This window comes from Macrobrachium rosenbergii, chromosome 11, assembly GCF_040412425.1.
Source record: "Macrobrachium rosenbergii isolate ZJJX-2024 chromosome 11, ASM4041242v1, whole genome shotgun sequence".
NCBI classification, from domain to species: Eukaryota; Metazoa; Arthropoda; class Malacostraca; order Decapoda; family Palaemonidae; genus Macrobrachium; species Macrobrachium rosenbergii.
Window position 1 is genome coordinate 40,618,863 of NC_089751.1, and position 12,690 is coordinate 40,631,552.

The 12,690-nt window shown below is 42.8% G+C and overlaps 2 protein-coding genes across 3 annotated transcripts in view; one reads left to right on the forward strand and one right to left on the reverse strand.

Moving 5' to 3' along the window:
* The window catches only part of LOC136843350 (dual specificity protein phosphatase 3), a 52,184-nt gene extending 49,586 nt beyond the window's left edge, over nt 1–2,598 (forward strand). For both annotated transcript variants that reach the window (XM_067111648.1, XM_067111649.1), the window contains exon 7: nt 76–2,598. In XM_067111648.1, coding sequence (XP_066967749.1) covers nt 76–245 — 170 coding nt within the window. In that variant the 3' untranslated portion in view covers nt 246–2,598. The remainder of the gene's footprint in view (nt 1–75) is intronic.
* A 918-nt stretch (nt 2,599–3,516) lies between these two features.
* The window catches only part of LOC136843351 (uncharacterized), a 35,903-nt gene continuing 26,729 nt past the window's right edge, over nt 3,517–12,690 (reverse strand). The window contains exons 6-8 of the mRNA XM_067111656.1: nt 9,300–9,481; nt 7,392–8,524; nt 3,517–7,088 (exon numbers count right to left, since the gene is read on the reverse strand). Coding sequence (XP_066967757.1) covers nt 6,346–7,088; nt 7,392–8,524; nt 9,300–9,481 — 2,058 coding nt within the window. The 3' untranslated portion in view covers nt 3,517–6,345. The remainder of the gene's footprint in view (nt 7,089–7,391; nt 8,525–9,299; nt 9,482–12,690) is intronic.

Genomic DNA, 12,690 nt, shown 5'->3' on the forward strand with positions numbered 1-12,690 from the left:
TCAAAAATAACAAAATGCTTAAAACTAGGAGACTTTTGCAAAAATGTGAACTTACATTATTTTGATTTTTTTTAGGTCGAGAAATTCGCCCAAATAACGGATTTTTGCAACAGCTTGCAGACTTAGATCTAAAGTTGTTCAGGATCAAGTTCGAAAAGCTTAAAGAAGAACTTTCTAGCTCTGATTCTGACTCTGATTCAGAGCTAGATCTGGAATCCGCATCCGACAGTGAGGAAAGCAGCTGAGGAGCAAGGGTGATTCTCATGAGAAAAATTCTTGGGCTGGTTCAAGAAAAAGGGGATGATTAGAACTTCATTCTCATTATATTGTATGCGACATCCTCTGCTCCTGCATTTAAAGACGTGCTGTATTTTGTTTCACTTGAATTTTACACTATTATTATCATTGCGTACAATGTACAAAGCGAGTGTGCATCATCTCTGTTGTAGGAATTATACTAATGAATTTAGAAGGGTATTCTTTATGTAATTTATATGTTCTGAAGGTTGTAATGCAAGACGCACCAGAGGTTAGTCAGTGGAACTAATTCACATGCTTCATATACAAGGTAATGCAATAAAATTTAAGACGTACGAATAGTTTTTATATAGCAAACAAGTTGTTAGTAATGAAGACCAGCAATTATGTCAAATGTGATTTTGATGTTGATTGTGACCTGAATCCTACTTCATACCAGTTTATTAACAATATCGCATTGTACATACTACATATCATGTAGATTTATGTAGCATTTTTTGTGAATTGTAACGAGAATTATGATTGCATTTCTGCAGTGAAACTGATACAGCCTAAAGCATTTTTCTCTTGAAAATGAAATGCACAAGATGATGGTCCACTTTTGTAATGAAATTACCTCATTTTTTAATCGTCTATGGTGTTTGATACTGGATGGATAAACAGTTTTCTAGAAATTAGATTTTGCAACATCATCCTTGTGTGAAGATCCTCGATAATTTTTAGCTTTTTTTACCTTTTATTTTTTAGATCTTAGGTTGCGTTTTGCTTGGTTTGCAGTCTTAATTTATTTTGTATGTTTACCTAAAAAAAAAAATCTGACTTTTGCAGTTTACCTCATCTTGATTTACATCTTTCAGTTTCAGCTCAAGTTTTACCCTTCATGACATTTACTACAAAACTGGATCCTCTACACTGAATCACTGACACACAAAGTGCATCTTGCTGCACTGCGTTTGATCTACAGTAACCATCAATACATTCCACAACCATCACTGATAATCATATCTTCATGGATGAAACATTTCTTCAGTCTTCACTTCCTTACCTAGTATGTATCGTGTGGCATAGGCCAGTTTTGGTGTGCAATTCTTGTCACTGCTTGTAAGTACCATGCTCAGAATCCTCGTAAATCTGAATGTTTCTGCTGCTGTATTCAACGTCACCTTCTCCGACCAAGATCTATACAGAGAGAGAGGGGGGACCTCTTCTGCAGTCCTCTGCTTCGAACAAGAAACATCTGAATGTGGTGTGATGGAAAATATCTAGCACTTTTTAACTATTTAAATGATCTTGATTTGCGTAACAAAGCTAACCCAACTTTGGGATCTTTATTCTATGATGAACTGGTTCTTTTTCAACAATGAGGCCCTCTGAGGCATCAATTTTAGCTAATTCAACCGATTTAGCTAATCTTAATCATGAAACTACAGACCTGAATGCCAGTTCAGCTAAAAAAAACATGTCCTGATCATATCAAGATGCGGACTTAAACTGGGTTTTGTGTGACTGCTTAGCATAAAAGGATGCTGCGTATTTGTAAGTGGCTCTCTAGTGTTACTCTGGCTCTTCTTTCGTGTATTTTGGGTTGGTCGTGTAGCTCTAAGGACATGATATTCTTTTTCTTGTTCAATATATGATCATCTCCTGTTCTACCTACCATAGTATAAGCATCTTTGCATGATATCTGTTAATAGTGAACATCACCATTAAAAACCATTGTCGCTTCAAAGCCTTACACTCCCGTTTAAAGGGAACTAATCAGCCCTAGAGATAACGGGAGAGGCCAGACCTCCTCACAGCACCATCCTGAGTGAAGACGGAGTTCTGAATAGTGTGTTGGTGCCTCCCTCTTTAAAGAAAATGCAGAATGCCGTCAAAGCACTTTGGAGCTAACCATAAAGTTGCTTAAGGCAATGGTTTTTTTGATAGAAAGACATTTCAAAACCCATGTGCTAAGATGTTATCATACCGAAGGAGCACAGGGGGATGGAGATGGTTTACTTATGGTAGCCTATTGAGAGTAACTGTTTTGTCCTAAACTATGACTAAGATTTTCTAGCTTTTTTTGTTTTTGAACTTGAATATGATTTTATGGGAACATTACGTAAACTGTTAAAAACACTAACACGAGTTATAGAGCATTTAACCTTCATTTTATGTTTATGACACGTCTCTGGAAGAAGTGATTAAGTTGTTGGTTTATTCTTGTGATTGTGCTCCGGACTGGTATTTACAGATTTGCAACGAGTTAATGAATTTATTTTAAGATAAAACATTACGGTACCCAGAACCTTGCTGTGAAACTTCTTATTGCTTTATAATAATAAACTGTCGAAAGAGTGTAACGTATTTCATTTATTTCAAATCCACCATAGTCGTGCTTATAACAACGTTTTCTATTACAGCCATCGGGTAGTTTACTCACAAAACCTTAACTTGCTCATTGCTTCTTATACAGTATTTCTAAAGTGATTCTAGCCTTTGAGATTCTAGAACAAAGGGCAGTATCTGTAATCATTCCACTGTTTTAGCGTAGACAGTATTACAACCAGTGGCGAATGGGATATTTTCATTGTTTTGAGAATATTAACCATCGTGAAGTATTCTTAAGTATGTAAACGGGAGGGAGGACTAATATTTTCTAGCAAAATCTAACTTTACGCGAGCATTATTATTATTAATATTACTATTATTAAACTAGGAATTAACGCGGGATGACAGGGAACAAAAAAAAATAAGATGAACTGGATGTAAAAGTCATGTTTATAATTTAGCAGCAATACAGAGCCGTAACTTGAGAAAACAAAGTAATTCAATTTATGGGACAGGCTTATGCAGTCAGATACATCTTCTGACAGGTCAGAAGAAAGGGACTATTTGCTTGAAACCGTTCAGTGTTATGATGTTATTTACCACATGTAGGAACTTCCAGTAGGGAAACTTGCACTGATCAGTTTAGCATGATAGCAGCAACTGTTTTGGAATACCCTGTACTATAACTATGTTTCTTTGTTCTGTTTTGAACATTACATTATCAATATGAGGCTTGTTTACTCATAGGGGCGAACAGCGAAAAATTTGCTTCGGGTTTAACACATGAAGGATGGTCTTGGGAACTGCACCTACCTTGTTCGAGTTACACCACCTATTTACATAAAAAGAATCACAGCATTTGTATTTATTGTAGAATATATATATATATATATATATATATATATATATATATATATATATATATATATATATATATATATATATATATGTATGTATATAATGCGGTAAATATATTTTGACACTTTTATTTACAAAGGCTGATTACCCATACAAGATGCCTTAGTTTCCACCACTGTATAGTGAATATTACTTTGTATGCTGCAATAATAAATTGGACGGGTAAAGCTTCAGGTTCTACACAGCTTGTAAACTGCACTCCAGCTTTTAGACTACAGTTGTCAGTCAAATAAAATAAGATACTTGAATTGCCGTACACAATTGACAAAACTTACTTTTTTTTTTTTAGAAACCTCCTGAATATTTTGCAGTATATATAAAATGGTTTTATCCTGTTGACTAAACTGCTGACCACAAATAGGGTTGACGAATTTCCAAAATGGCATTTTGTCTCTTCACCGCCAATGTAGGTTTTTCAGGTAGGCAAAAGCTCTGGATAACCTGATAACATAAACTTTAACCTTGTAACTGTCTTATTTCATAATGATTATAGTGAAATGTGTCATATAAAGTGCAAGTGACAGAGAAGTAAACAAACACATTGAGCTTTAATACATTTTTCAAGAACTTGAGTTAAACATTATTCCAAATTCAAAAGAATAACTGTTTCCATAAGTAGGTCTAGTAAGACATTTACATATCACAGCACCGTCATCTTTCCCTAATAATAATAATGCACATTTCTTTGGCTTAACCTCTAATAACTACTGCAGACGCTGTCAAGGAAGTTTGCGTTGCGTGGTGCCTGAAAATGGAGTGGAACTCTGACATTCTAAGAAAAAATAAAATCAGGTAATAAAGATATTTAAATAGATTCTCATTTTTGAGCACTACTGTCCTGTAAAAACTGACGAAAATAATTTCTGAAGCACTTCCCAATCTGCAACGAAAACTTGTTAAATTCTTTGTTGTCTTTATGTTTCCTCCAACGCTAGTCTCTTTCAGTATTCGGTGCACCAAGCGCTGAAAAGGCATGAGCGCTTAGAATGTGTTCCTGGTAATTACTTGAAGGCTTTGCTGTTGCTTTGTTTATGCAGTTCCAACGATGAAAAACTAACACACAGAAATAGGACTTTTCCACTGCGGTGACTCTGTCAGGAAGGAGGTTTAGATTACCCAATCTTTTCCCTTTATATTTGTCAACGTATGACGGACGATCTTTAATACAAGAATGCTATTGCTACAATTGTAACGCCATTATGAAGTGGACCCTTCAGTGTGAGAATATGAAGACGGGGTTTGTCTGATACTAATGGACCTATTCAGCCAAAGATAATAGAACATATAATTTAGGCCAAACGCCAAGCGCTGGGACCTACGAAGTCATTCGGGGCTGAAAGGGAAATTGACAGTAAGAAGGTTTGTAAGGTGTACCATGAGGGAAGCCTCGCAGCTGCACAATCAAGGAGTTGTTAGAGAGGATGGAAAGTCAGATGGAAGTAAGAGAATGTGAACGGAAGTACAGGAAAAGGAATGAAAGAGCAGCAAGGGTACGAAGCGATGCTACGAAGACCCTTAGTGAAGCCTAAAGTGCACCATGTGAGGTGCACTATCCCCCTACGAGAATCAAAGATAACGGTAAATTAAGAGAATGAGAGGGCAAGCCCCACACATTTGGGACATTCTGTACCAAGTCGAAGCCTGGACCAAGATACCTTCAGTACGCACCCATACATGGAGAACAGCTGCGAAAGAGGCTGGGTCCAGGCTAAACGGCGGAAATTTTAGGGGTAGAATTCATTAATGAAAGACTATCGTTGCCACACACACATTCAGTGAAAATAAAAGACATTAGCCTTTCATTATTCATAGATTATATGAACAACTAGAAACGCTCAGGTTATCGTCGTATATTCATATGTACCATTTACTAATGTGTTGATGGATTTTCGTGTTTTTCTGTTTCACTGAAGACAAAGTACAGTGTATGTAGACCTCAAAATACATTCATAGGATATGTCATAAAATCAATTATTATCTTATAACTAATACTGCAAAATGATCCAAACAAAAACAAACTAATAATCTCTCTCTCTCTCTGTGCATTTTAGGCCTAAAATTAGCCGGCAATCCTTGCTAATAAAAAGTAAGCACAGGAACCACATGAAAAATTATACATTTTTAATAGAAGTAAATTTGATTTTCAAATACTTTTCATCCATTGCTTACCACTTCTTCTATAGCCAACTGCAGTATGCAATCCTTGGAAATGGAAAGATCATTCACGACGATGAAAATGAAAAATGAAGGTAGAATCGTCAAAAGGTTTGCTGAGTTTCTGCAAACCATTTCATGAAACTGTAAAATGGGGAAATTTTAAGAAGGATAAAGATAAAACATTCACGAATCGATGTCAACTGTCCTAACTGCATGACTACTGTACTGTGAAAGCCCTGTATACCGGCGTGATTTATGACAGTTGTATTCTATTTTATGATATACAGACACCAACCTACTTAAGAACATTCAACTAACAAACGGAATCGCAAATTAAAACTGTGTTCAGAGCGCTCCCCTTTGCCACCCGTAAATTCAAATTTTGTTTTGCGCGCCTATTCTGTGCTTACAATACTATATGTACAGTGCATTGTGTTTTAGGATGAAAAAACGTACAGAACTGCATTGATTTTTATGCATCCTGTTCTTATGTAAAATGATAATCGTTGCAAATTGCCTTAATCAACAATGGAAAAGACTCATCCCTGGGTGTTCATTCGTCTGTAGCTGTCGCTCAATGAAACCAGTAACAAAACTTATATTCTATCGTTGCCAGGGAATTTCATGTAAACCTTATAACGGATGTTTATATATAAAATCGGAAGGTGCTCTACAGGTGAACTCGGCCCCGACACGATATCACCTCAGGATAAATAGCAATGCCCAGAAAATTACATTGAAAGTCACCAGTGTCACTGGGAGGATAATCATTCTATATAAATGGAGAGGTTTTAACTGTGAGGACTTTGTGGATTCAGGTGTGATCACCACAGCGCCCCCTGCAGGCCTCATCAATAAGGGCTTTTTTCTATTGTAGAAGTCATCATCTTCATTTTCTTGAACGAAGATATGAACAAGGACGTTCATGAACAGAATAATGACAGTGATCAAGATCCACACGTCTAGGAACTTGACAGCCATCGTCACGGGCGTGCCACTTATCAGCGTCAAGCGAAGGAGGTAAAACAAAGGAAGCGTCCCAAAGGACAGCATCACCCGAAGGGCAAATGAATCCCAACTTATGAACAAGGATCCCCAGCTCACCAACAACAACATCAAACATGGCAGGAAGAAAGACAGAACGACGCTGTTTCCGTGACACTGCAACTCGAACTGTATGTGTGCCTGACCATTTCCCCACTTGGACCCTTTCTGGACGTTGTCCACCATAAACAGAGCCAGTTCTTGCGTCCCAGTGAACGTCGCTTGGCTATCTTCGTCCGATATGTCGACGAAATCATCGTAGCTTGAGGGAAGGCGCAAGTAGATGCTGCACACTTGAACGTCAAAAGGGAATGAAAGAAATTTGAGCGAACAGGCAAAGTTGGCTGTGTACTCTTGTATTAGGATGAGTTTGTTTTCTCCTCCTGGGTACATCATATCTGTAATATCAGAAAGTTTGTTATGAAATTATGAAACTGGTACGTCAAATATTAAAGTTAAGATGATTCAAAATAAAGAAAATTTATAGGGCATTAAAATTATTTGAATTTTGAATCCATCCACTTTCACAAATACGCAAATTCTACATTTCACACTTATACTGGTAGATGAAATTCATATTTTCATGCATAATACATATAAGCAAAATTAATGTAATGTTGGTAGAAAGTTCGATTATAAAGCAATGCTATTAACATAAAAGAAGTCAATACTGAAAATAGCTGCGCTATCTTCGAACTTACCCATCTTAACAGCATTAAAATCAGGAAGTCTTGGGTTAATCGCAGAATTAACCAGTACCTCTTGTTCCAGGAGCTGAACCAAGCCACCTTCAATGTTCAGGAGACGATAACGAGGTATCCAGATCTTGCTGACATCCCCTCTGGTCAGCACGGCTTTATTTTTGGTGCTTTCGAGGTGGCTGAAACTAAGCCTGTTGTCTTCCCAGGAGATTGAGACTTGAAAGTCCACTGAGACAGACATCTTACTGATGTCAATGGCAGCAAACCTAGCGAGAGTGAAATTCAGTGCAAGCTGAAGAGGCCGGTTGCCCAATCCTGGGGGAGGGAGATGGTTTCTGTAACCGTATTCAAGGTGAACCACGTCGCAGTCATCTTCGTCGCTGCCATCATCGCATTCAAAACGAAGGTTACATCTGTACTGGTGTTTGACACATTCCCCTGAACGACACATGAAGTGGTACGGCATGCAAGGTGACAAACTCAGGTTGACTGAAGCACCCATGTGCATTCCACATATCAAACTTTTAACTGACCAGACGTTTTGGCCTAAGGGGTAGTCATTCAAATCTGAGGGAGACATAGAGGCTATCGTTGTGTTGACGGTATTCTGAAGCAACCACTGCGAGAGAGATTGGTTCCACATAATTAATAAATCATAATATCCTCTGAAGAGGGGTCTTCCTTCAATGTACCCTTCCATTCTGAAACGAGTCTCGTGTTCATTGTCAAAACATAGCCCTCGAAGGAACAAGTAGTTTGATGGCTGCATATGACATGCACTACACTTCTTTAGACTACATTTCGCATCCCCCCACGTCCCATCGGGAAGGAGAGCTGCACAGTTGTCTGCTTGACCTCCATAAGGGTATGGGGACACGAAGTTCTGAAACTCCACGCGCTCATTTCCATTGAGATCGATCCAGACTCCCTCGTGCATTTCATCAGTAATACCCAGCCAAATCTTCCATGGGGTGCTACTGCAAACGTCCATGAAGGGCGTCAAAAGAGATCGAATTCTTGAGTTTTCGTCCTTAGATGCTGGGACAACCATCGTAGCGTTCAGGAGATGACACTGAACAAGAGATGCTGCTACCGTTCGTCTTTCTGGCAAAACCAAATACTGTGGCTGCTGTCTATAAAAAAAAGGAAAGTATAATTTAGATTATTTGCATGACTTGAAGTCTCTGCCAATTTTGCTTTTAAACTAAAAAGAATGTCGATCAACTAGAGGAAAATGCGTATTCATATGAAAGTATTCCATAGTAATGTTTCCCGATAATCTGATCTTAAGTGCACGCTAACAGATGTTAACCTACAGATAATTTTAATAGGAAATCCTAAATAAATGTTACTTTCTACTTGAATTAGACTAACAAAATCATATGGAAAGAGAAATTCAGTCAGTAATAACAGCTGCTCCTCGCATTCCTAAGAATCAGTATAATATGAACCTCTAAAACTATGGAGGACAGGGAGCTGAAATTTACTCTGGATGAGCAAAAATCGTTTACAAACTCTTAGCCCTCAAGAGCTCCCAACTCTTAGCTAATTCAAACCTTTAGGCAAAGAATCGAAAAATGGAATTGGTGAAGAAACTTGTGACCAAACATTTTCATAAATCAAATTTAATAAAAGGAACGCATGGCCATATATTGGTTACAAAATAGATCAGAAGAAAGGAATTAACGACCAGGCATTGCTAAAAGAAATGATTTGGTTAAAGGAACCTGTGACGACACAATACTCAGGAATTTGATGTTAAAAAAGCTTGTAACTAACAAGAAAACAGGCTTGATTAAAGAAATTTAACCAAAGAAAGTTCATACTTGGAACTCGATTTTCTATTCGCTCACCTGTTATGTGTGGCATTTTAATTCTATTACAAATGTTTCATTTTTGAAGACTTACTTGCAGAGGTCAGCAACTTTTAATGAGGTGATCGTGACAGGGCCAAGTTTGTTAACGCCGGCTGTATCCAAACTGAAGACGTTCCCTCGTCCCTCTGACTTACAGTTCGCCAAATCCTCTATTTCCTCGGGAGTCAAATGTCTGTCCCAGATGCTCAGCTGAACGATATCACCCTGTAGAACCTGAGGGATGGAAATTAATGATTAACATGTTGTTTAGTGGGCAGGACGTGAAAAGCTGCTCATGCCTTCTGAAGGAGAGAAGCTAAGATGAATCAGGAAAAACAGAACCTTAAAAATGTTCCAAAGCTTGGAAGTCGAGAGGAAGACAGTCACATAATCTGTAAAGGTGTCAAAGAAACGAGCAGGTAAAGGTTACTGCTGGTTTATTACAGATCCAGGCGGCTTATATTGCGGCCGACTGACGCCGGGCCGTGAGAGACAATGGAATTGACTGTGACCTGAGGTCGAAACAATAAACAATAATATACAGTGACCGAGTACGAATTACAATACGAAACATACAGAGACACAATATAGATACAGTCTTGATGCCTGTGAATGAAGAAACATGTGATACACAATGTGTGACATTCGTATAAATACCATAAAGTAAAATGATAAAAATGCGTGACCTGGCACGTTTTAGGCGTGACTAATTTAGCTTGAAGAAAACGGAAGTCACCAAAGAAAACAAGCTCAGCGGAGACTTAATTAATGGCGCCGCCGAAACACTATCCTGGCGCCGAATTGGTGACTTTACAAATACTCCCCCCCCAAGACGAGGGACGCGTCTGATTAATCCCTGTACCTGGTGGGACGCTGAAGGGTGCCGCGGCTCCTTGAGGATAACTGAGGGGCCTCCTGCCTGTGAGGCTGCTGTTTGGGCGGTCCCTTCCTGGGGCGGCCGCGCCTGCGGTGGTGAGGGCGTGCTGGAGTGCGTTTGGGTGGAAGGGGTGCTGCGACGCTGCCGGGACTCTCCGACAGGAAGGCGGGCTTTAGCCGGTCTATGGAAACCCAGTCGTTCCTGCCTGGAAGTGCCAGCCGGAACGCCTTGCTGTTCCGTTCCAGCACGCGGAAGGGTCCCCTGTAGGGCTTAGTTAGTGGTGGACGGACGGCGTCGACTCTGACGAAGACGTGGGTGGCGGATGACAGCTGTGGCGGCACGAAGGTGGTTGCTCTGTCGATGTATGAGCGCCTGCAAGGGGCGAACTTGCCGGCCACGTCGCGGAGCCTCTGCAGAGATGGGGAGTGGCGATCATCCGTTACGAGCTCTCCCGGCACCACGAGGGGTTCCCCATAGGTTTGTTCAGCTGCGGATGGGGTGCCGTCGGCTCTGGGGGCGGTCCTCAACCCGAGGAGGACCCACGGCAGCTGATGTTTCCAGTCCTCGGCGGTGCAGCGGGCCATGAGGGATGATTTTAAGGACCTGTGGAACCGTTCGACCAGGCCGTTGGCCGCTGGGTTGTATGCTGTGGTGGTGTGGTGCGTGGTTCCCAGCAGTTGAGCCAGGGCAGACCACAGCTCGGAGAGAAAGCGGGGCCTGTCGGTTGTGATGTGGTCCGGGGCGCCGGCGGCTAACCCAGCTGGAGAGCAGGGCCTCGGCGCACGCCAGCTGGCGGTGGCTTCTTGCATGGGCGTGGCCGGGCCACCTCGTTGAACGGTCTACCACCGTGAGGAGGTATCTGGATCCGCCTGATGGGGAAGGGGCCCGGCGACGTCGATGTGGATGTGGCGAAGCGGCGCCCTGGTTGTGGGAACTCGCCTACCCCGACTGCGTGTGACGACCCACTTTACTGGTCTGGCACTGCAGGCACTGTTTTGCCTAGGCTGTTGCGTCCTTTTGCACCCCGTGCCAGACGAACTTTTTTGAAAGCAGTTTGGCCGTGGTCCTGCCGGAGGGGTGTGAGAGGCCGTGGATGATGTCAAATACCTGGCGGCGGCGTGAGGCTGGAACCAAAGGGCGGGGCTGGCCTGTGCTGATGTCACAGAGCAGGCTGGGACCTCCGGGGGCGAGGGTCACGTCCCGCCACTTGAGGGATGTGATGGCGGTGCGGTATGCTGGGGTTTCTGGGTCGGCGGCCTGTTCTCTGGCAAGGTCCTGGTAGTCTACACCAAGCTGCACTGCGTTCAACTCGACTCTGGAGAGGGCGTCTGCTACGGGATTTTTCTTGCCGGGGAGGTACCTGACGGAACAGGTAAATTCAGCTATGGCTGAGAGGTGGCGCTGCTGTCTGGAAGACCATGCGTCCCCTTGCTTCGTGAAAGCGTGAACCAGTGGCTGGTGGTCTGTGAAGATTGTGAAGGCGTCCCTCCAGGAGGAACTTGAAGTGCCGAACTGCGCGGTACATCGCGCAGAGTTCCCTGTCGAAGGTGCTGTATCGGGACTCTGCGGGATTGAACTTCTTGCTGAAGAAGGCGATGGGCTGGGGGGCGCCGTTGATAATTTGCTCCAGAACAGCACCGCAGGCAACGTTACTGGCGTCTGTCGTCAGCTGGAGGGGAGCCTTGGGATCCTGGTGTGCCAAGGCGGTTGCCTTGGTGAGGGGCGCCTTCGTCCGGGAAAAGGCCTGCTGCTGGCTGGGTCCCCAAGACAGGGACTTCGGTTGACCTCTTAGGACTTCCGTCAGGGGGGCCGTGGTGTGCGCGATCCCGGGGATGAAGCGCCTGTAGAAGTTGACCATCCCAAGGAACTCCTGGACGGCCTTGATGGAGGTGGGTGTCGGGAACTTTGCTACGGCTGCCACCTTCGATGTAAGAGGGCGGACGCCTGTCGGAGATACCTCGTGACCCAGGAACTCTGCTTTCTGGACGCCGAATGTACACTTGTCAAAACGGACGACGAGGCCGTTTTCTTGGAGGCGCTGGAGGACTGCTTTGATGTGCCTCTGGTGTTCGCTGTGAGACCTGGAAAATATGAGAATGTCGTCGACGTAGCAGACGCAGAATTTTAGGTCCCCCAGGATGCTGTCCATGAGCCGCTGGAAGGTGGCCCCGGCGTTCCTCAGCCCGAAGGTGGAGAAGGCGAACACATAGGACCCGAAGGGCGTGATGATGGCTGTCTTTGGTATGTCCTCTGGCGCAACAGGTACCTGAAAATAAGATTTAAGAAGGTCCAATTTAGTGAATATTTTGGCCCGTGAAAGGAGGCCGTAAGGTCTTGCATATTGGGCAGAGGGTAGTGGTCGGGCTCCGTTGCAATGTTGAGCCGTCTGTAGTCGCCGCAGGGTCTCCAGGAGCCGTCCGGTTTCTGCACCATGTGGAGGGGGAGGCCCATGGACTGGAGGCTTTCCTGCAGATGCCCATCCGTTCCATCTCCGCGAATGCTTTTTCGCCTCCTGCAGGCGCTGAGGGGGAAGCCTTCGAACTTCGCATGTGTCGGGGGCCCTTTA